This window comes from Lontra canadensis, unplaced genomic scaffold (genome assembly GCF_010015895.1).
Source record: "Lontra canadensis isolate GAN:19392208 unplaced genomic scaffold, GSC_riverotter_1.0 scaffold103, whole genome shotgun sequence".
Taxonomy (NCBI): Eukaryota; Metazoa; Chordata; class Mammalia; order Carnivora; family Mustelidae; genus Lontra; species Lontra canadensis.
In genome coordinates, this window is record NW_022631097.1 from 1726144 (window position 1) to 1750567 (window position 24424).

Sequence of the window (24424 nt, forward strand, 5' to 3'; positions counted from 1 at the left end):
ATGATGTTTATATTTTAAAACTTACCAATTAATACATGAAAAATAAAATTATAAAATTTGAGAAAATTTTCAGAGGCATATATTTCGGTGTTGCTTTTATTTGAGATATTTGGAGGAAAGATGCTATATAAAAATCCAGAAAGGAAAAGTTTGAAGTCTTGCCCAAATTTGGATGTCTTTAGCATCCAAAGGGAGAGTGGGAGAAAAACGAAAGAATGAAGTAGAATAGTATTTCCTAGTCTTTATTGTAATATCCTATAGGGATCAGAAAAATGGTTTTAGTACCCAGAAGTCCAGGACACTTGACTTCATATTTATTGATACGAATAAGGAAATTAGTCATACACATAATATAACTGTGTGTTAAGTGAAACATGGTTTTATTAATCAGCCTAAGCTTGTATTACTCATAAATTTGATTTTTGGTGGTGCTTCAGAATAGAAAACAGCAAACATTTTTTGTGAAGAGCCAGGCAGTATAGGCTCTGCAGGTCATAGTCCCTAGTTGCAGCTACCAAACTCTGCATTTGTAGTATAGAAGCTGCTGTAGATAGTGTGCAGACCAGTGGGGTATGGCTGTACTCCAATAAAATGTTATTGACAAAGGCTGACAGTTGTAGTTTGCTGAGGCTTGTTTTAGAATTTTATTGTTTAATCTTATATCTTTAGGTTATAAATGGAAAGGATTAGGTTTACTTGCCAATAGAATGAAGAAAAAAGTTATGAAGAAAATTTTTGTAACTTTGTTTTTATAAAATTAAATGTAGATTTTTTTGGAATCATTTTAATTTAGTTTTCTGTTTGCTAGTCCAAGACATCCCTGGCATCCTCGATGGGAAGACCAATGACAGGGGCTATTCAGGTATCTCTGTCATGTGGTTGTTCATTTTGGGCCTCTCTTGTGACTTAGAATATTATTGCTGACATTTTTTATTATATTATTTTAAAATGTTAAAGAAGGTATTTCTTATATAAAGACCATGATTCTTTAAATTATGGGCTGAAGTTTAGACTGTTCAGAATCTTTGGAGTCAAAATCACATTGGATTTACTCAGGTCTCAAATGAAATCCCATTGGGGAGTGGACATAGAACTGATAGTTTGCTTGTGTAGTGAACTTTGGGTCCCATTTTTCCTGTGCTATCACTTGTAAGAATTTCTGTAGTTTCTCTCATAGGCATATAGGAGACCAAAAAAGTAGAGGAGTAGGCAGCTAATAACCTATATAACTTATATTAGGTGCTATATAAAAATCTTTTGAGTTTTTCTTTCCAAACTAGGAGTAAGATCAAAGTGAGGAATTGAAATTTTATAGGGGGAAGGGAAAGTAGAGACAGAACGGACATATGAGGAGGCAGGTGTAAGGAAAAAGCAGAGAGTGATTAAAAATAAGTGTTAAAGCAGTGTCTGGGGGCACAGTCGAATAAATGTCCAACTTTTGGTTTCAGCTCAGGTCATGATCTCAGAGATCAAGCCCTGCGTGAGGCTCTGCATTCAGCTCAGAGTCTGCTTAGAGTTTCTCTCTTCCTTTCTCTCTGCCCCTCCCCACCGCACATGTGCGTGCTCTCTCTCTCTCTCTCTCTCTCTCTCTCTCAAATAAATGAATAGGTCTTTTTAAAAAATCAGAAAAATTGGGACTATAAAAAAAGGGACTATGTTAATGTATGTCCAGAACTAGAAATAAGAAGCAAATCTTAATTTAAGAACACCTTTTAAATGATTGTTTTTCTTTCAAGGATGGAGTTACTAGACCAATGACAGCAGTGAGAGCAGCTGGTTTTACCAAAGCAGCTTTGAGAGGTTTGTTATATTATCTCTTCTAATAATTTTTTTCAGATGTTTTAATGTTGTTATTGTGTTTCTGTGTGTAAATGTAAAATGTTACCATTTTAAATAAAATCTAACATGCCATTGATGGTAAGGTTCGTTATTATTTTAGGTACCATTAAGAGAGGAAAGGGGTATAATACATTATATGTTAATAAAAATAAATAAAAGAGGAAAGGGGCAATGAAAACGTTCTGCATCTCAATGGGAATGGTGGTTATACTGGCATGTAATTTGTCAAAGTGTGCTGACCTGTACATTAAAAATGTGTGCATTTCTAAAAAACTAAAAAATGCAATTTATTTTATGTAAGTTAAAGCCTAATTAAAAATTTACAGGTGAAAATAGTATCATACCAATAAAATAGTTAAAAACTCAATACCAGGTCATTACTCACATGATTGATAATTTAGAGTTCCTAGAGTTAGGATAGATTACTGTGGAGGAGAAGTAAATGCTGAGAGAATACTCATTTTTGTTTTCACATTTTATTTATAAAATTTGATGTATGTTAAAATTTTACCAATTTCTTGATATATAAAGCATTTATATAAACATAATAAATGTCCTGGCTATTTAATAAATAGGTAATTTAAGCCATTTAATAAATAGGTAAATTTAACTTGTGCAAGTTTTCTTTAATTATTTGTATCACAAATTCAATATGAGCTCTTAAATTATATCTCAGGCTCTGCATTTGACCCCCTTGGTCAGTCAAGGGGCCCTGCTCCTCCTCTGGAAGCCAAAAATGAAGATAGGTATGTAAGTTCTCATGTTGTTTTAGTGTTGTGTATTTTTAATTTTTATTTTCCAAATATATAATTTTCAGGTATTTTAAAAGGTCATGTCAGCAGTACCCCTATGTTTATGGCAGCTTATTTATAAGCCAAGATATGGAAACAGCCCAGGTGTCCATCAATTCATGAATGGATAAAGATATGGTATATATATTGATTTTCTGTGTGTGTATGTGTGTGTGTGTGTGTGTGTGTGTGTGTGTGAGTGTGATGGAATATTATTCAGCCATTAAAAAGAATGAAGTCTTGTCATTTGCAATGACATCGAAGGAACTAGAGAGTATACTACCAAGTGAAATAAGTCAGAGAAGGATAAATGCCATATGATTTCACTCTATGTAAATTTTAAGAAAACAGGGAGGACCCTACCCCCACTTCATGAGGCTCACCTCATCCCACAAATATAACTAGATAACTATCAAATCATCCTAAATACTCCAGAAATCTGAAGACTGGCAGAACAAACTCCACAACTAAAGGTAGAGAAGAGGACACATTGAAGGAAGTAGGAAGTATGGAGACAGGGTTTAGGACAGAAACATGGCTGCTGCAGTGGTCAGAGAGCTGTGGTAATGGGGAAGGGTGAGAGAAAGACTAACAGGAGAGTGCATAAGGAAAACTGACTTACATAGATTTGGCTTGGAAAGCCAAAAGGGCCAAATTTCATGGATTCTGGCAAGCAGTGGGACTTAAAGCTTAGAGTTTTAAAAAAATTATTATTTATTTATTTATTTGACAGCTCACAAGTAGGCAGAGAGGCAGGCGGCCGGGCGGGGGGGCGGGAAGCAGGCTCCCCACTGAGCAGAGAGCCCCATGAAGGGCTCGATCCCAGGACCTCGGGACCATGACCTGAGCCAAAGGCAGAGGCTCAACGCACTGAGCCACCCAGGTGCCCCAAAGCCTAGTGTTTTAAAGATTAGCAGGCATGGCCAGGATAGAGCCTGGCAGCTGTTGCATTACTCTTGGAGAGAAGGCAGATAAATGACCCATGGACACAAGGCAAGGAAACAGTGATCTGAGGAGTGCCTGGGGCACACAGTGGGGAGGTTATTTGGTCAAGTCAGAGGGTATCCCAGAGAGACAGTGTTCATGGAGAGACCTTGCCAGGAACAAATAAATGGGCTGTTGCCATTTCCCTCCCTTGCCCTTCAGCATAAGTATCGGACCACCTGTAGGAACCAGCACAGCACAGACATTTGCTACCTAACTTGCATACACCAAGCCCCATCCCCTATACTCCAATGAAAAGGCACTTTAGAGTTAGGATTGTATAAGTCCCAGTACTACAGATCCCTCCCCCAGAAGACCAGAACAAACCCCTACCAGCACTGCACCTCCCAAAGAAGGAATTTTGCAGACTCTCAGTTCCAGTGGCAGTGGTGACAGGTCTCATTTCACAAACAGGTAAGAGAATACTTCATTAAAATTTTCCAGATTCAGACCAGGGACCAAAAACTGTCCACAGCAGGCAAAGAGAGCCTCTGCAGGTGACGGGCCCGAAGGATAAAGTGGCCAGGACACAACAGCAAATGCACATAGTACACACTGGAGACACTCCTGGAAGCGCCAGGCCCTGGGGAACATGGGACGCTATACAGCAGGGCACTACAGGACTTCTTCTTTATAAGGCCATTATCCTCAAGAACAGGAGACATAGCTGACTTTCCTAACACAGAGAAGTTGCACAGAGACTTAGAATGAGAAGGCAGAGGAATTTGTCCCAAATGAAAGAACAGAGGACAAGGCAACAGCAGGAGATCTAAGTGAAACACATAGAAATAACATGACTGAGAGAGAATTTCAAGTAGTGATCATAAAGATGTTCACTGGACTTGAGGAAAGAGTGAAAGACATTGAGACCCTTAATATAGATATAAGGTATACCAGAAGTAAAAGTATAATAAATGAAATGAGAAACATGCATGGTGGAAGGAACAACAGTCTGGAAGAAGCAGAGGGACGAATTAATGACATCGAAGACGAGAGTAGTGGAGAGTAATCAAGCTGAAGAAAAGAGAGAAAAAAAATTATGCAAAATGAGAATAGACTTAGGGAATTCAGTGACTCCACCAAATATAATAACAGCCATATTAAGTCCATCAAAAGAAAAGAGGGGGAGCAGAAAATTTATTTGAAGAAATAATAGCTGAAAGCTTCCCTAATCTGGGGAAGAAGACAGATATCCAGAGCCAGGAGGCACACAGAACACCCATCAAAATCGACAAAAGCAGACCCATACCAAGATCTACTGTAATTAAAATGGCAAAATATAGTGATAAAGAAGAAAATGTTAAAAGCAGCAAGATAAAAGAAGACAGTAACTTATGAGGAAAAATCCATTAGGATAACCAGAGATTTTTCAGCAGACACTTTCCAAGCCAGAAGGGAGCAACACGATATATTCAAAATGCTGAATAGGAAAACTTTTCAGACAAGATTACTCTATCCAGAAATGCTGTCATTCAGAATAGGAGGAGAGATAAGGAGTTTCCCAGAGAAACAAAAACTAAAGGAGCTCATGACCACTAAACCAGCCCTGCAAGAAATGTTTAAAGGGGATTCTCTGAGTGAAAAGGGAAGACCAAAAGTGACAGTGAGAAAGTAGGAAACACAAAGGCAGTAAAAATATTTTATTAAAAAATCAGTCAAGGAACTCAAAAGGATGTAAAATATGACATCATATACCTAAAGTGAGAGGATAACAGGAGTGAAGAATGCGTTCAAACTCAAAAGAGCCATCAACTTAATATAGATGGCTATATGCAGAAGATGCTTTATACAAACCTAATGGTAACTGCAAACCAAAAAATAATAAATATGGAAAGAATAAAGAGAAAGAAATCCAAATATATCACTAAAGAAAACTATAAAACAGAGAAAGATAAAAAAAAAAGGATCAGAGAAAAATCTTCAGAAACAACTATAAAGTAATAAAATAGCAATAAATACATAGCTATCAATAATTACTTTTCATGTAAATGGACTAAACATTCCAATTAAATGACACAGGGTAACAAAATGGATTAAAAAACAGCCCAGAGGGGCCTGGGTGGCTCAGTGGGTTAAGCCTCTGCATTCGGCTCAGGTCATGGGCTCTCTGCTCAGTGGGGAGCCTGCTTCCCTCCCTCTCTCTGCCTGCCTCTCTGCCTACTTGTGATCTCTGTCTGTCAAATAGATAAAATCTTAAAAAAAAAAAAAAAAAAAAAAAACCAGCAAAGCCCATCTATACACTGCCAACAAGAGACTTATTTTAGACCTAAAGCCACCTGCAGATTGAAAGTGAGGGGACGGAGAAACATTTATTATGCAAAGGGATGTCAAAATAAAGCCAGAGTAGCAATACTTATATCACACAAACTAGACTTTAAAACAAGACTGTAACAAGAGACAAAGAAGGACACTATATAATAATAGAGGAGACAATCCAACAAGGAGATATGGCAATTATAAATATTTCTGCACCCAACATGAGAGCACCCAAATGCATGAAACAATAACAAACATGAAGGAAATAATCGCTAATAATACAATAACTGTAATGGACTGTAACACCCCACTTACATCAATGGACAGATCATCTAAATAGAAAATCGACAAAAAAACAATAACTTTGCGTGACACACTGGAACAGATGGGTTTCACAGATATATTTAGAACATTCCATCCTAAAACAGCAGAATATACATTCTTTTCAAGTCCAGGACCAGATGGCTTCACAGGGAAATTCTACCAAACATTTAAAGAAAAGTTAAGACCTATTCTTCTCAAACTATTCCAAAAAATACAAAGGGAAGGATTACTTTCCAATTCATTCTCTGAGACCAGCATCACCCTGATACCAAAACCAGATAAAGACACCAAAAACAGAGAACTACAAACCAATATCTCTGATGAACATAGATACTAAAATCTTCAACAAAATACTAGGAAATAGGACCCAACAATAAATTTAAAAAATTGTTCACCATGATTAAGTGGGATTTATTCCTGGGTTCCAAAAGTGGTTTGATAGATTTGGCAAATCTATCAGTGTGATACATCACATCAATAAGAGGAAGGATAACCACAGGATCATTTTAATAGGTGCAGGAAAAGCATTTGACAAAGTACAACATCCATTCATAATAAAAACCAACGAAGTAAGTTTAGAGGCAACATACCTCAACATATATGAGACACCCCCCAACACATATCCTAAGTGGGGAAAAAGAGACCTTTTCCCCTAAAGGTCAGGAACAAGATAGGGATATCCACTCACCACTTTTAGTCAACATAGTACTGAAAGTCCTAGCCACAGAAATCAGGCAACAAAAAGATATAAAATGTATCCAAATGGGCAAGGAATTAAAACTTTCATTATTTACAGATGACATGATATTATATATAGAAAATCAGGAAGACTTTGCCAAAAAACTGCTAGAACTGATAAATTCAGGGAAGTTTCAGGATACAAAATCAAACTACAGAAATCTGTTGCATTTTTATATGCCAATAATGAAGTAGCAGGAAGCGAAATTAAAAAAAAAAAACAGTTCCAGATATAACTGCACCAAATATAATAAGATACCTAGGAATAAGTCTAACCAAAGTGGTGAAGAGTTTTACTCTGAAAACTATAAAATATTGATGAAAGAAGTTGAAGACAACACAAAGAAATGGAAAGACATTCCATGCTCATGGGTTGGAAGAACAAATAAATTGTTAAAATGTCTCTGTTACCCAGAGCAATCTATATGTTTAATGCAGTCCCTACCAAAATACCAATAGCCTTTTTCACAGAACTAGAACAAACAATCCCAGACTTTGTATAGAAATACAAAAGAGCCCAAATAGCCAAAGCAGTCTTGGTAAAGAAAAGCAAAGGAGGCATCACAATTCCAGACTTCAGGTTATATTACAGAACTGTAGTAAACAAAACAGTATGGTTCTGGCACACAAATAGATACAAAGTTCAGTGGAACAGAATAGAATATCCAGAAATAAACTGCAACTATATGGTCAATTAATCTTGGACAACACAGGAAAGATTATCCGATGGTCTCTTCAACAAATGGTATTGAGAAAACTGAACAGCCAGCCATGTGTAGAAGAATGAAATTGGGGTACTTTCTTACACCATACACAAAAATAAACTCAAAATGGATTAAAGACCTAAATGCGAGACCTGAAACCATAAAAATCTTAGGAAAGAACATAGGCAGTAATTTCTCGGACATCAGCCATAGCAACATTTTCTAGATATGTCTCCTGAGACAAGGGAAGTAAAACCAAAGATAAAATATTGGGACTACATCAAACTAAAAATCTTTCTGCATAGCAAAGGAAACAACCAATAAAACTAAAAGGCAAGCTATGGAAGGGGAGAAGATATTTGCAAATTACCTATCCAGTTAAAGGTTAGTATCCTATATATATATATATAGAGAGAGAGAGAGAGAGAGAGAGAACTTATAAAACTCAACATCCAAAAAACAAATCCAGTTAAAAAATGGGCAAAAGACATGAGCAGACATTTCTCCAAAGAAGACATCCAGACAGCCAACAGACACATGAGATGATGCTCATCATCAGTTACTATCAGGGAAATGCAAATCAAAACTATAGTGAGCTAACCCCTCACACCTGTCAGAATGGCTAAAGTCAACAACATAAGAATCAACAGGTGTTGGCTAGGACGTGGATAAAGGAGAGCTCTCATGACTGTTGGTTTGAATTGAAACTGGTGCAGCCACTATGGAAAACAGTATGGAGTTTCCTCAAAAAGTTAAACATGGAGCTACCATTCAGTCTAGCAATAGCACCACTAAATATTTACCCAAGGAATAAAAAAATACAAGTTAAAAGTGGTACGTGCACCCCTGTGTTTATAGTAACATTATTTATAATAGCCAAATTATGAAAGCAGCCTAGGTGTTCATAGATAAAGGAATGGAAAAGGAAGATGTGGCATATATATATATTTGGTGGAATGTTATTCAGCCGTAAAAAATGAAACCTTGCCATTTGTAAGGACACGGATGGAGATAGAGAGTATGCTGCTAAGTGAAATAAGTCAGAGAAAGACAAATACCAGCTGACTTCATTCCTATGTGAAATTTAAGAAACACATGAGCAAAGGAAAAAAAAGAGACAAATCAGGAAAGAGAGTCTTAACTATGGAAAACAAACTGATGGTTACCAGAGTGGAGGTAGATAGGGGATAGGGGGAGTAGGTGATGAGAATTAAGGAGTACACTTGTCATGATGAGCACTGGGTGATTAAAAGAAAGAGTTTTTTGGGGTGCCTGGGTAGCTCAGTCAAGCGTCTGCCTTTGGCTCAGGGCATGATCCCAGGGTCCTCGGATAGAGCCCCACATTGGGCTCCCTGCTCAATGGGAAGCCGCTTCTCCCTCTCACACTCCCCTTGTTTGTGTTATCCCTCTCATTGTCTCTCTCTGTCAAATAAATAAATAAAAATATATTTTTAAAAAGTTTTTAAAAAAATTAATCATGTATCCTCAAAAATAAAAGTTCTTGTCAATAGAATTGTAATCAAAACATCATCTCTGGTTCTTAGAATAGGCAAAAGAATCAAGTCTAAGAAAAACAGCCTTGTGTGTTCTATGCAGTTTTAATATTTTTGTGAAGATAAGTCTAATGTTTATAGATGCTAATATTGATTCTCTTAGAGACCAAATGGAGTTGAAAACGGAATAGAATATGCTTATTTTAAAAGAATATTTCAATGAAAAAATTAAGAGAACATATAGGAAGAGTCATATCAATATTGAGAAATTTAATTTTTTAGAGCATTAACTTAGTTTTTTGCTGGCAGCTAAAGAGTAGCCAAGAGCTGTGGTAAAAATTCAGGTATATGTCCTTACTGGGATCTAAGTACCATTGATGGAAACATTTTACAAGTAGTAACATAAGCCAGTGTTTACGGAATATTCACTGTATGCCTCTGTGCAAGGGCTATATATAAATGAAGACTGAGATGTTTTTATCATTAGTTCATTGAGGGAGAAAGTAAACACAGCCGTCTTCACTTAGTATCTCTAATAAGTGGCAGGACTGAGTTTGAACCCAAGCTGTTTACAGAGCCTCTTGTTATTAAACACTACTTTTCTTCTGTATAATAAAGATTTAAAAATTGTAGTTCTTAAAACCACTATTTGGGCTATTGTATAAATTACATGATTTCTCTTTTTCACTAACAAACCTCTACAGAAAATCTATTTTCTCCATGTCCTAGTTAATGACAGCACATTTGCTAATAAAAGTATGTTACTTTATTTAAATACCAGGTCATTTAGAATCCTTTCAGCTGCCAACAAGAGGAAAACACACACAATAAGAACATTTATTATCTTAATAGGAAGTCTGGCGGAAAGGCACTTCTAGGGATGGTTAATTTAACTGCTCAATAACATCATCCCTGGTTCAGCTTCTCTGTGGCTCTCTTGGCTTTTCTTTCTTTCTTTTTTTTTTTTTTTTAAAGATTTTATTTATTTATTTGACAGATCACAAGTAGGCAGAGAGGCAGGAAGAGAGAGAGAGAGAGAAGGAAGCAGGCTCCCTGCTGAGCAAAGAGCCCAATGTGGGGCTCGATCCCAGGACCCTGGAATCATGACCTGAGCCCAAGGCAGAGGCTTTAACCCACTGAGCCACCCAGGCGCCCTTCTCTTGGCTTTTCTTAAAAACTTGCCATCCTATCATGCCAAAAGAGCCCTGAGAGTTCAAAATCTCCATGTAGTTAATAAATCCTAGAGCCAGAAAGTTCCCAGTTTTGGGTCCCTTTCATAGAGCAAAGAAAATCTTCCCAGAAAGCCTCTACCCTAAGCAAACCTGTCTTAATTTCTCACTGGCCAGAAGTGCATCATATGTGCATGACTGAACCAAACATTTGGCAAGAGAATGAGACTCTTGACTAGATTAGATTTGTATGCGAGGAGAAAAGATGGTGGCAGGTTCTTGTGTGGGTAGGTGTCTAACATTATCTGCATATAGAGTTCGTTTTCCTGGCATTTGGGATATAGGGATATATAGGGATAGGGCAGTTATTTTACTCTGTAAAATAGACACTAAAAAACACTAAAAATTTTAGTGTCTTTATAACGTTTATAACTTCAAAATTTTGTATTCATATTTTAGGTTTAATAATTATCTGTAAGTAATATCTGAAGACATTTATTAGGGCATTTTGGACTATAAAATAGAATTCTGTACTTTGTTGTAACCTTTATAAGATGGCATTTATTATGCTCATTGCTCAGTAAGAAATTTGCAAATTTTTAGTAAACCAACAAAATTTGTATCCCACCTGACTAAATTTTAGTCAGATTCTACCAAAAAACATGATTCTATAGACAAAGCTGTACTATTGGATTTATTCCTGTATTTTTTATAAGTCCATTTGTAGAAAATTAAAAGAAATAGTGTGTATTCTCAAATATTCATAGTAAAATTTTATTTAGGCACTGATGTACATTCAGACCATTGTGATACTTTGCTGGAAGAAAGTGGTAGCAAAATGACATTAATGTTATTTTTGAAATGTGACTGATTTGGGAGTACTGTGTTTGCCACTAACTGAATCAGGATTTTTTAACTTCTTCACATTGTTGGAAATACTCTCTAGAGTACCCATCTCATATTAAGTAATAATAATTTTCATCCCTTTTATAGGGTCTTCAGTTTTCTTCACCATAAAGTAAAGTTTTCATTTGTCATAGGCTCTAAGAAAGGATCTGCTTTCTTTTGGGGATGATAATGTAATAGCACAAGTCCTTGAATTACCTTACTTAGGTTTAAATCCTGGCACTATAACTTAACTGGCTTTGTGATCTTGGGCTTAAAAATTAACCTTCTAAACCAGTTTCTCTATCAGTAAAATGATAGCAGTAGTACTTATATCAGATGTTACTGGGAGGATTAAATGACATAAATAGGGTAAAGCATTTGGCTCAGTATTAAATTACACTTGTGCCAAGTAATTATTTAGTTTTATTAACCAAAGATGTTATTTTTACTATTAATTATATAATTATTAAAAACAGTACTGCATTTGCTCTTTAATGCCATTTATACATTTGTCTTATCTGTAACCTATTCCTATAAAAGCACATAATGGATAATATTACAGGTAAATTAAATTTTAATATGTATTATTTGTGCTTGAATGAATCAGTACCTCTTTTTCTTTAATAGTCCAGAAGAAAAGATTAGACAATTAGAGAAGAAAGTAAATGAATTGGTAGAAGAAAGCTGTATTGCCAACAGCTGTGGAGACTTAAAATTGGTAAGTTCATAAACTTCTAGGATTCAAGATGGTGAAGTATATGTCATATGTATGTGCACAAATAAAAAGCAAATGTACAGGTTGTCCCTGCTATCCAGAAGTAGAGCAAAATCTTTCATAAGCAAATAGCATCAAACAATTACTATGAATTTATATTGAAAAATCTTTGAGCATTCCTAGACCCCAAAACTAACCTCTCTTAAGCTTTTCTGATGTCTTGGGACACATCTTGCTAGTGGATGCACAAAGAAAATCAAAATAAAGCACAGATGCTCACAGGCAGTCCAGAGCTCTGATGGCTTGATGCTGAGATGCTGAGTGTGGTGAGGCTGCTCTCACTACTGGAGATGTGCACTGCCTCCCGAAGGGTTTGCTACAAAACAGAGCTTGCACACTATTTCACTTATTCCCTTTTTTTTTTTTTTTTGTAAAAGCAGAAATCTTCTTCATATTTCTTTGAGTTAGCAAAAAACAGGTGCTAATGTAGGTCTTTTGTTAAAGCAGAGTGGCGTTTTATGAACTTTCAAAAAGTAAGGGATACCTAAATAGATGCACATGCGTTGTTTGTTTGTTTGTTTTTTGCTGTTGACAGGCCTTAGAGTTTTCACTAAAGCAATTTTTTGAAAACAATAGGCAGCTGCTTCATAAAAACTCTCAGGTCAAAACAGTTAACTGATTTTATAATTTTTTGACATTGGTCAATACAATAGGAAAACAAATTCTGGTGGAACGGTTGATTAAATTTTGCAGCCTTGGTGGCCTCCTATTGAATTAGACTCAAAGCCTGCTGAAAGGCATAGTTACCATGGTCCACATGCAGTACTAAGTGTTGCTTTCTTATTTAAGCCTTACTACCCTAAAATACTCTTTCCTAAATAAACTGCAAAATCATAGTTTGCTTTTTGGTACCCCAACTCTGGTTTTTCATGCCTTTTTTTAGAAAAGATTTTATTAATTTATTTGTCAGAGAGAGAGAGAGCGAGCATAAGGAGGAGGAGTGGCAGGAAGAAGGAGAAACAGGCTCCCTGCTGAGCAAGGTGCCCTTTGCGGGACTCCATTCTGGACCCCAAGATCATGACCCGAGGAGACACTTAACCATCTGAGCCATCCAGGCATCCCTCTGCTTTTCTTTTCTTAATTAAATATTTTTGGGGCACCTGGGTGGCTCAGTAGGTTAAGCGTCTGCTTTCAGCACAGGTCATGATCTCAGGGTCCTGGTATTGAGCCCTGCATAGGGCTCTCCACTCAGTGGCAAGTCTGCTTCTCCCTCTCCCTCTGTGATCTTTCATTCTCTCAAGTAAATAAATAAATAAATAGAATCTTAATAAATTAATTAAATATTTTTTCTTTATTTGCTTTGTCCTCATTACTTTGTCATACCATATAAGTGTACTTTCTAAGACTTAGTTATCACATTAATGAGTACCATTAGAATTGTTCAGTATTAAAGCTACTTTTATTGCTCACAGAAATGGTGCTTTTTTTATCTACCTCTAAAAAAAAAAAAAATCCCATGTTAAATTAATCTGCCTGTAGTTAGTCTCTTGGTGGAAATCAGGAAAAGGGTCTTGGCATTCTGAGTGGGATAAAGGAGCCAAACTAAGTAATAAGCATTTGTTGTAATATTGGATAGCAGTTATCCTTTGATTTTTCTGTGTTTTGAGCATCCCAGAAACCAAACAAATCCATCTAAATTTTTATCATATAAGTTGGAATTAATATACCCAAAGATTCAGAATTGGATGGAAAAAAGAAGAAAATACGTAGAGTCAAATCTAAATGGTGATAGCAGGTATGGTGATAAAGAAACTTGACTTGGGGCTAATATACTCTCCATTTTATCACTCATACTTCCTCTTTCTGGGGATCAGTGGGGAGAACATGTGACAATTTTATGATGGTAAGTTCCACTTTAAACAAATACTCTGGGTTCTTTTGTTTTCAAGGGGAGTTTATTGTAAGAGTATAGGAGGGCATACTGGGAATCCAAGGAAGTATAAGGAATCCAACCAAGCCTCACATGCAAATATCTTTCAAAAGCATAAAATGCTCATAATGAATGCTTAAAGAAATTTACAAAGTAAGAACTTGATTTCAGGCCTTAGAAAAGGCAAAAGATGCAGGAAGAAAAGAGAGAGTCTTGGTGAGACAACGAGAACAAGTTACAACTCCAGAAAATATCAATTTGGATTTAACATACTCAGTAAGTATAAAATACCTGTTGAGTAAAATTATTTTGGCTAGGATTTATAGATTCTGAAACTTTTTTTTTTCTTTTTTCTTATTTTCTGTTTTTTTTTTAATTTTTACGAAGACTTTATTTTTATTTAAATTCAGTTAGCTATTATAAATCTTATTGGACCTTAGGTGCTCAGAATTCAATTAATAGACATATTTATGAAGTTCATGAGGCACTCTTTGTTCTGTGCAGAGACTTTTTTTATTTAGTTAATTAGTTTTTAATAACTTAGGAAATACCCGCAAACCCACCACCCAATGACTATTTCTGGAAGATTGCTAGTATTTATACTCTGTTTTTAGTGTGGTTACTTTAATGAAATTCTAATGTGGACTTTTTGTCTGTGATTTTTAAGAACTTCCACCTAGGTATATAATACAGTGTTATGTGAGGGTAGTGAAAAAAAACAAAAGCTAATTTCTTACAGAACTTTTTTTAATTCTAAAAAGACACTAGATGTTTATACCGGTGTTTTAAAAAGGGTGTATTTTTAGTGGGAAAAGTGTTCATCTGCCATACAAATGGGGAAAAAGGGCATTTGAAACTTTGAATAGGAATTTTTAGATGTTTATTCTTAGTAGCTAGTATCTTTAAATTCCATAGAATCTTTAGGGAATAATTTCTAGTGATCTTTTTTTTTTATCTGTAGGAAGGTAAATTTCTATAACTTAGTGACTTAAATTATAATGTTGCATACAGAGAAATACTTTTTACAGTTTTGCATGTAAAGAAGTACACAAATGAATCCTTAAAATATTTCCATGTAATGTTTAATTTTTATTTACAAAGAAAATTTGACCCACTATCTTACCTTCTCCTTTTATTACCAGCAACATTAACAATATAAGTTTATTCTTTGTACGTCTTTCTGAGATTAATGGATGGCAAATACCACCTAAATTAGAAAGAATACTTATGAAATTAAGGTGCCATATAGAGGATAGCTATACTTGTCTCAATGTTCAGGTTCATTTTGAATGCAAGATATTTCTGTGCATGCTTCACTTCCTAGTTGGCTAGGTATCTTGAGAAAGGCATGTAGCTTTGTTATAGAATCTTAATCTCTGAAAAGAGTATAGATAAAAGGGGCCTATAATGGTCATTACATGTGTTTTTGCAATGTTTATTCCTTAGGTTCTTTTCAACTTGGCTAGTCAATATTCAGCTAATGAAATGTATGCTGAAGCACTAAACACATATCAAGTTATAGTGAAAAATAAGATGTTTAGCAATGCAGGTGGGTATATGTAGTCAATTTTCCCAGTAAGTATAATTCTTTTTATTTTTCTAAAGTTTATGTATTTAAGTAATCTGTACAACCAGTGTGGATCTCAAACTCATGATCCCAAGATCAAGAGTTGCATGCTTTTCTGACTGAGCCAGCCAGGCAGACTGAGTATAGTAGTTTTGTAGTGTTAATTTACTTTTCCCCTTGTTTTCTTAAGATAATCTATGGTCTAAACAAATTTGTGTTTATATGGAAGTGTCCTGCTTAAAGATACTGTTTATATGAAAACCCACATAAATACAAATGAAGAAACATTTGTTGGTGTGAGGTATATTGCCTAACAGTAAACAAAAAATGTATTGTTTGTTTGGTATAAGGTATATTGCCTAACAGTATACAAAAATTATATTCTGTCATCACAAGTAGAATGAACCATTGCAATCCCATCAAACATGCTTTCCCAAAGGGCGTGTGGGTGGCTCAATTGGTTAAGCAGCTACCTTTGGCTCAGGTCATGATCCCAGGGTCCTGGGATTGAGCCTGGTTTAGGACTCCCTGTTCAAGTGGGGAATCTGCTTCTCTCTTTTCCTGTGCCCCTCCCCCTCTTTCATGCTCTCTCTTGCTCATCCTCTCTCTCTCTCAAGTAAATAAAATCTTTTAAAAAATTGCTTTTCCGGGCGCCTGGGTGGCTCACTGGGTTAAGCCTCTGCCTTCAGCTCAGGTCATGATCTCAGGGTCCTGGGATCGAGTCCCGCATTGGGCTCTCTGCTCATCGGAGAGCCTGCTTCCCCCTCTCTCTGCCTGCCTCTCTGACTACTTGTGATTTCTCTCTCTGTGTGTCAAATAAATATATAAAATCTTTAAAAAATAAATAAATAAATAAATAAAAATAAAAAATTGCTTTTCCTTGTAAATTTATTCCCAAGAGACTATAGTTTATATATATCATTTATATTGTGTAATTTTTTGGTAGTAGTATTAAAATTTATCAGAATTTCATTTTCTTTAATATATTAAAATGTGTGTAGCATTATTGAATCTAATTTTTAAACCCATTTTTTTTTTTTTAGAAAAGCACAATTCCAGTTTTATAATGTAAATCACTTGTTTTCTAGCCATATCTTCAGGCTTCGTATTTCCATCTGTCTTTAGTTCCATTTCCTTATGGGAGATTAGTGTGTAGATGCATGAAAATAGTATAACTCTTTAAAAGTGAGAATTTTAGGTAGTGTCTGAAGCTTCCTAACTTGAGAAAATTGTCAAAGAATATGAAGTAAGGACATTTAAAGTACAGAAGAAGTGAAGAAAACAGAATATTATATATTCATTATTTTTTTATTAGGAAGATTGAAAGTGAATATGGGCAATATTTATTTAAAGCAAAGAAATTATTCCAAAGCCATTAAATTCTACCGAATGGCACTAGATCAAATTCCAAGCGTCCATAAAGAAATGAGGTAAGTTTACATAGGGATAACTTGGTGAAATTTAAGTGTTGGTTTTCAGAAACAAGATAACTCTTCTGACCTGTCACCAGTGGGTTGAATGTTTTTAGGTGTTTGTACATGTTAGGTGTTTAGATTTATGTTGTATCAGTAGCATTTTGGTGTGTTCCCCTATTGACTACTTACACACATTTATATAATGACTAGTTAAAGGTTAGAGACAAAATATGTAATCAATTAAAATAAGACAAAACTAATTGGCCTGTATAAGGGATAACCTAGCAGGCCATTAATGGCAAATATAAGTTACTGCCAATGTAAAATCAAAATAGCAGTCCTCTAGAACATAACAGACTACAGAATACCTTAATTCCTATAGGCTAGAAATTAAGACCACCTTATATTCTTGCTGTAGATTGAGAATGAAATAGTTTAGGAAGGGATTGCATTTGAATCTTAGAAGAGGGGAGAGGAGGAGGAAGCTGGAATATTTTCTATTCATACAATATTTCAGGAGCAGAAACAGCAAATTACCTTATGGTCTTGTAGTGACCTTGATACCATAGATGATTTCCAGGATATTTACTGATTATAATTTTCCTTGGGCTTAGTATAATTCCTCTGTGAAAGCTAGTTTATTTGTGAATGCCACCTTTAGTGATTATTTGTTTTTTAATAATATATATCATTATTATTGGGAAATATCTAGCTTCTAGGACACAATGCTCTTAGGCACTTTTAACTCAGGTAAGTCCAAAACTTTGAGCACTGTAGAAAAAGATAATAATATTAGATAGTTTATGTCAGGTGTTTAATTACCAGTAATCAAGAGGTGCTATAGTAACTAAATTGAGGGACTGATTTTTAAGAACAAGAATGGTCAAGAAAGGCTTTATGAAGGAGGTGTACTTGCAATAGGTTACCTACGTGATGAAGGCAGAAAGGGTTATATTCCAGACAAAGGGAAAATTGGGATGAGCCAAAGAAATAACAGTATTTGTGATCTTATTAGAGAATTATGAATAGATGAATTTAGTTGAAACAGTGTTATGTTGAGGAGTGGTTAGAAATAAGATGGGATCACATCTATTATAATGGCTATAATCAAATGACTGAAAATAATTATTGAAGAGCATGTAGAAAAATTGGAAACCTCATACCCTGGGCATATGAAATGGTACAGCCAGTTTGGAAAATAATATGGCAGTTTTTTAAAAAGTTAAACACAAATTTACCAGTGGGCCAGCAATTCCACTCTCAGGTATATACCCCAGAGAAATTAAAACATGCTATCACAAAGGATTGTGTGTGAATGTTCATAGCATTATTCATAATAGCCCCTAAGTGGAAACAATCCAATGTCTGTCAAATAAGCAATGAATAAATAAAATATGCTATATTCATACTGTGGAATACTATTTGGAAATATAAAAGGAATAGAGTACTGATATATGCTGTAGTATGGAGGACCCCTCAAAAGATTATGCTAATTGAAAGAACCAGATATAAAATATTATATATGACTATTTTTATGCAACGTCTAGAAGAAACAAATCTAGAGAGACAGAAAGTAGGTTAATGATTGTGTAGGGCAGGAGATGAGAATGGGGAGTGACTGCTAATGGGCACAGATTTTCTTTTTAGGGTAATGGAGGTGACTTAAAATAGGAATGTGGTTATAGTTTCACAGCTGTGTAGATATTAGCAGTGTTCACTGAATTGTATACTAAAAACAAGTGAATTTTATGATATGTAAGTTAAACCTCAATAAAGCTTTAACAAAGCAATAAAAAATGAGAAAGGAAAGAAAGAACCTATCTGTGGAATGTCTTTACTACCATACTAAAGAAGTGAGACTTTTAAAGCTTATCTATGTTTGTATTTCTTTAGGATTAAAATCATGCAGAACATTGGTGTTACATTTATAAAAACTGGTCAGTATTCAGATGCCATTAATTCATTTGAGCACATCATGAGTATGGCACCAAATCTGAAGGCAGGCTTCAACCTAATTCTTAGTTACTTTGCTGTTGGAGATCGAGACAAAATGAAGAAGGCATTCCAAAAATTGATTGCTGTTCCATTAGAAATTGATGAAGATGATAAATATATTTCACCAAGTGTGAGTATGAAGAAGACTGCTGTGTAGCCAGCTACCAGTTATCTGTGCTTTTCTGTTTCTAGAAATGAAGAAGTTGGAATGGGTGACCTTTTAGGTTTCTTCTAGCCCTATATTAATATGTTTTAATTAATTAAATTTAATGTGCTTTTACCAGTTTTATTTACTATTTAAATTAGGTTGACAGTGGGATTCTGTTGAAATAGGGCTAGAGACTATGATTGAAGAATGACTTTACAATTTTAGTGAAAAAAGAAAAAATCTTACAAAATGTAAGATTACATGCCATTCTTTAAGAATAATATCTTGACAAAGGAACCACTAAAGCCTTTTTTTTAAACTTTTTTTTCAGTCATTGTTGAACAGAGGAAACTAAAACTGTGTGTACTAAGTAGATCAAAAATGAAAAGAAGTCCTTATCCTTACACATAGAATGCAGCAAAATACAAAAGTCATATTTTCAGAGACCTGAGGAGGAAATACTATACAATGTTAAGTGAAAAACCAAGGAAAAAAAGAAATAGGGGGGAGGAGTCAAGATGGCGGAGAAGTAGCAGGCTGAGACTACTTCAGGTTTCGGGAGATCAGCTAGATAGCTTATCTAAAGATTGCAAACACCTACAAATCCAACGGGAGATCGAAGAGAAGAAGAACAGCAATTCTAGAAACAGAAAATCAACCACTTTCTGAAAGGTAGGACTGGCGGAGAAGTGAATCCAAAGCGACGGGAAGATAGACCCCGGGGGTAGGGGCCAGTGCCCGGCAAGCGGCGGAACAACGGAGCACTAAATCAGGACTTTTAAAAGTGTGTTCCGCTGAGGGACATCACTCCAGAGGCTAAACAGGGGTGAAGCCCACGCGGGGTCAGTGTGGCCTCAGGTCCCGCAGGGTCACAGAAGGATCGGGAGTGTCTGAGTGTCGCAGAGCTTGCAGGTATTAGAACGGGGAAGCTGGCTACTGAGACAGAGCCGAGGAGTGACTCTCAGCTTGGGGTTACCTTGAACCGATCGCAGGCTCGGTCAGCTCGGAGCGAGGCCGGAGACAGGGTGACGGGAGTAATTGGGCGCTGTTCTCTGAGGGCGCACTGAGGAGTGGGGCCCCGGGCTCTCGGCTCCTCCGGGCCGGAGACTGGGAGGCCGCCATCTTCATTCCCGTCCTCCGGAACTCTACTGGAAAGCGGAAAGCGCTCAGGGAACAAAAGCTCCCGAAAGCAAACCCGAGCGGATTACTCAGCCCAGCCCCTGGTAAGGGCGGTGCAACTCCGCCTGGGGCAAAGACACTTGAGAATCACTACAACAGGCCCCTCCCCCAGAAGATCAACAAGAAACCGAGCCAGGACCAAGTTCACTTACGAGGAGTGCAGTTTCAATACCAAGGAGAGCAGCGGAATTCCAGAGGAGGAGAAACCAAAGCACAGAGCTCATGGCTTTCTCCCCATGATTCTTTAGCCATGCAGTTAATTTTTTTTTCTTTTTCAATTTTTTTTCTCTTCTTCTGCTAAATTTTTTAACTTTCACCCTTTTCTTTTTTAACGTTTTTTAACTAGTTTATCTAATATATATATTTTTTTTTCCTTTTCATATTTTTTCATTATTGGTTTTCTTTTTTTATTTGTTTCTTTTTTCTTTTTTTTTTTTTTTCTTTCTGAACCTCTTTTTATCCCCTTATCCCCCCTCACGATTTGGGATCTCTTCTGATTTGGCTAAAGCATATTTTCCTGGAGTTGTTGCCACCCTTTTAGTATTTTACTTGTTTCCTCCATATACTCTTATCTGGACAAAATGGCAAGGCGGAAAAATTCACCACAAAAAAAAGAACAAGAGGCAGTACCGAAGGCTAGGGACCTAATCAATATAGACATTGGTAATATGTCAGATCTAGAATTCAGAATGACGATTCTCAAGGTTCTAGCTGGCTCGAAAAAGGCATGGAAGATATTAGAGAAACCCTCTCGGGAGATATAAAAGCCCTTTCTGGAGAAATAAAAGAACTAAAATCTAATCAAGTTGAAATCAAAAAAGCTATTAATGAGGTGCAATAAAAAATGGAGGCTCTCACTGCTAGGATAAATGAGGCAGAAGAAAGAATTAGCGATATAGAAGAACAAATGACAGAGAATAAAGAAGCTGAGCAAAAGAGGGACAAACAGCTACTGGACCACGAGGGCAGAATTCGAGAGATAAGTGACACCATAAGACGAAACAACATTAGAATAATTGGGATTCCAGAAGAAGAAGAAAGAGAGAGGGGAGCAGAAGGTATATTGGAGAGAATTATTGGAGAGAATTTCCCCAATATGGCAAAGGGAACAAGCATCAAAATCCAGGAGGTTCAGAGAACCCCCCCTCAAAATCAATAAGAATAGGTCCACACCTCGTCACCTAATAGTAAAATTTACAAGTCTTAGTGACAAAGAGAAAATCCTGAAAGCAGCCCGGGAGAAGAAGTCTGTAACATACAATGGTAAAAATATTAGATTGGCAGCAGACTTATCCACAGAGACCTGGCAGGCCAGAAAGAGCTGGCTGATATATTCAGAGTACTAAACGAGAAAAACATGCAGCCAAGAATACTATATCCAACTAGGCTATCATTGAAAATAGAAGGAGAGATTAGAAGCTTCCAGGACAAACAAAAACTGAAAGAATTTGCAAACACCAAACCAGCTCTACAGGAAATATTGAAAGGGGTCCTCTAAGCAAAGAGAGAGCCTAAAAGTAGTAGATCAGAAAGGAACAGAAAATACAATAACAGTCGCCTTACAGGCAATACAATGGCACTTAATTCATATCTCTCAATAGTTACCCTGAATGTTAATGGGCTAAATGCCCCAATCAAAAGACACAGGGTATCAGAATGGATAAAAAAACAAAACCCATCTATATGTTGCCTACAAGAAACTCATTTGAAACCCGAAGACACCTTCAGATTTAAAGTGAGGGGGTGGAAAAGAATTTACCATGCTAATGGACATCAGAAGAAAGCAGGAGTGGCAATCCTTATATCAGATCAATTAGATTTTAAGCCAAAGACTATAAAAAGAGATGAAGAAGGACACTATATCATACTCAAAGGATCTGTCCAACAAGAAGATCTAACAATTTTAAATATCTATGCCCCTAATGTGGGAGCAGCCAACTATATAAACCAATTAATAACAAAATCAAAGAAACACATCAACAATAATACAATAATAGTAGGGGGCTTTAACACTCCCCTCTCTGAAATGGACAGATCATCCAAGCAAAAGATCAACAAGGAAATAAAGGCCTTAAATGACACACTGGACCAGATGGACATCACAGATATATTCAGAACATTTCATCCCAAAGCAACAGAATACACATTCTTCTCTAGTGCACATGGAACATTCTCCAGAATAGATCACATCCTCGGTCCTAAATCAGGTCTCAACCGGTATCAAAAGATTGGGATCATTCCCTGCATATTTTCAGACCACAATGCTCTGAAGCTAGAACTCAATCACAAGAGGAAATTTGGAAAGAACCCAAATACATGGAGACTAAACAGCATCCTTCTACAGAATGAATGGGTCAACCAGGAAATTAAAGAAGAATTGAAAAAATTCATGGAAACAAATGATAATGAAAATACAACGGTTCAAAATCTGTGGGACACAACAAAGGCAGTCCTGAGAGGAAAATATATAGCGGTACAAGCCTTTCTCAAGAAACAAGAAAGGTCTCAGGTACACAACCTAACCCTATACCTAAAGGAGCTGGAGAAAGAACAAGAAAGAAACCCTAAACCCAGCAGGAGAAGAGAAATCATAAAGATCAGAGCAGAAACCAATGAAATAGAAACCAAAAAAACAATAGAACAAATCAACGAAACTAGGAGCTGGTTCTTTGAAAGAATTAATAAGATTGATAAACTCCTGGCCAGACTTATCAAAAAGAAAAGAGAAAGGACCCAAATAAATAAAATCATGAATGAAAGAGGAGAGATCACAACTAAGACCAAAGAAATACAGACAATTATAAGAACATACTATGAGCAACTCTATGCCAACAAATTTGACAATCTGGAAGAAATGGATGCATTCCTAGAGACATATAAACTACCACAACTGAACCAGGAAGAAATAGAAAGCCTGAACAGACCCATAACCAGTAAGGAGATTGAAACAGTCATCAAAAATCTCCAAACAAACAAAAGCCGAGGGCCAGACGGCTTCCCGGGGGAATTCTACCAAACATTGAAAGAAGAATTAATTCCTATTCTCCTGAGACTGTTCCAAAAAATAAAAATGTAAGGAAAACTTCCAAACTCATTTTATGAGGCCAGCATCACCTTGATCCCAAAACCAGACAAGGATCCCATCAAAAAAGAGAACTACAGACCAATATCCTTGATGAACACAGATGCAAAAATTCTCACCAAAATACTAGCCAATAGGATTCAACAGTACATTAAAAGGATTATTCACCACGACCAAGTGGGATTTATTCCAGGGCTGCAAGGTTGGTTCAACATCCGCAAATCAATCAATGTGATACAACCCATTAATAAAAGAAAGAATAAGAACCATATGATACTCTCCATAGATGCTGAAAAAGCATTTGACAAAGTACAGCATCCCTTCCTGATCAAAACTCTTCAAAGTGTAGGGATAGAGGGCACATACCTCAATATTATCAAAGCCATCTATGAAAAACCCATCGCAAATATCATTCTCAATGGAGAAAAACTGAAAGCTTTTCCGCTAAGGTCAGGAACACGGCAGGGATGTCCGTTATCACCACTGCTATTCAACATAGTACTAGAAGTCCTAGCCTCAGCAATCAGACAACAAAAAGAAATTAAAGGCATCCAAATCGGCCAAGAAGAAGTCAAACTATCACTCTTCGCAGATGATACGATACTATATGTGGAAAACCCAAAAGACTCCACTCCAAAACTGCTAGAACTTGTACAGGAATTCAGTAAACTGTCAGGCTATAAAATCAATGCACAGAAATCAGTTGCATTTCTCTACACCAACAACAAGACAGAAGAAAGAGAAATTAAGGAGTCAATCCATTTACAATTGCACCCAAAACTATAAGATACCTAGGAATAAACCTAACCAAAGAGACTAAGAATCTGTACACAGAAAACTATAAAGTACTCATGAAAGAAATTGAGGAAGACACAAAGAAATGGAAAAATGTTCCATGCTCCTGGATTGGAAGAATAAATATTGTGAAAATGTCTATGCTACCTAAAGCAATCTACACATTTAATGCAATTCCTATCAAAGTACCATCCATTTTTTTCAAAGAAATGGAACAAATAATCCTAAAATTTATATGGAACCAGAAAAGACCGCGAATAGCCAAAGGAATATTGAAAAAGAAAGCCAAAGTTGGTGGCATCACAATTATGGACTTCAAGCTCTATTACAAAGCTGTCATCATCAAGACAGCATGGTACTGGCATTCAACAGACGAATGGATAAAGAAGATGTGGTATATATACACAATGGA

General features: G+C 36.1%; 1 protein-coding gene across 5 annotated transcripts in view; it reads left to right on the top strand.

Moving 5' to 3' along the window:
* The window catches only part of IFT88 (intraflagellar transport 88), a 148568-nt gene that overhangs the window by 21712 nt on the left and 102432 nt on the right, over positions 1–24424 (top strand). For 3 of the 5 annotated variants that reach the window (XM_032838225.1, XM_032838227.1, XM_032838230.1), the window contains exons 5-12: positions 809–862; positions 1737–1800; positions 2516–2585; positions 11814–11904; positions 14003–14107; positions 15278–15380; positions 16714–16828; positions 18707–18938. In XM_032838225.1, coding sequence (XP_032694116.1) covers positions 809–862; positions 1737–1800; positions 2516–2585; positions 11814–11904; positions 14003–14107; positions 15278–15380; positions 16714–16828; positions 18707–18938 — 834 coding nt within the window. The remainder of the gene's footprint in view (positions 1–808; positions 863–1736; positions 1801–2515; positions 2586–11813; positions 11905–14002; positions 14108–15277; positions 15381–16713; positions 16829–18706; positions 18939–24424) is intronic. The other 2 variants (XM_032838228.1, XM_032838229.1) reach the window with 1 other exon arrangement.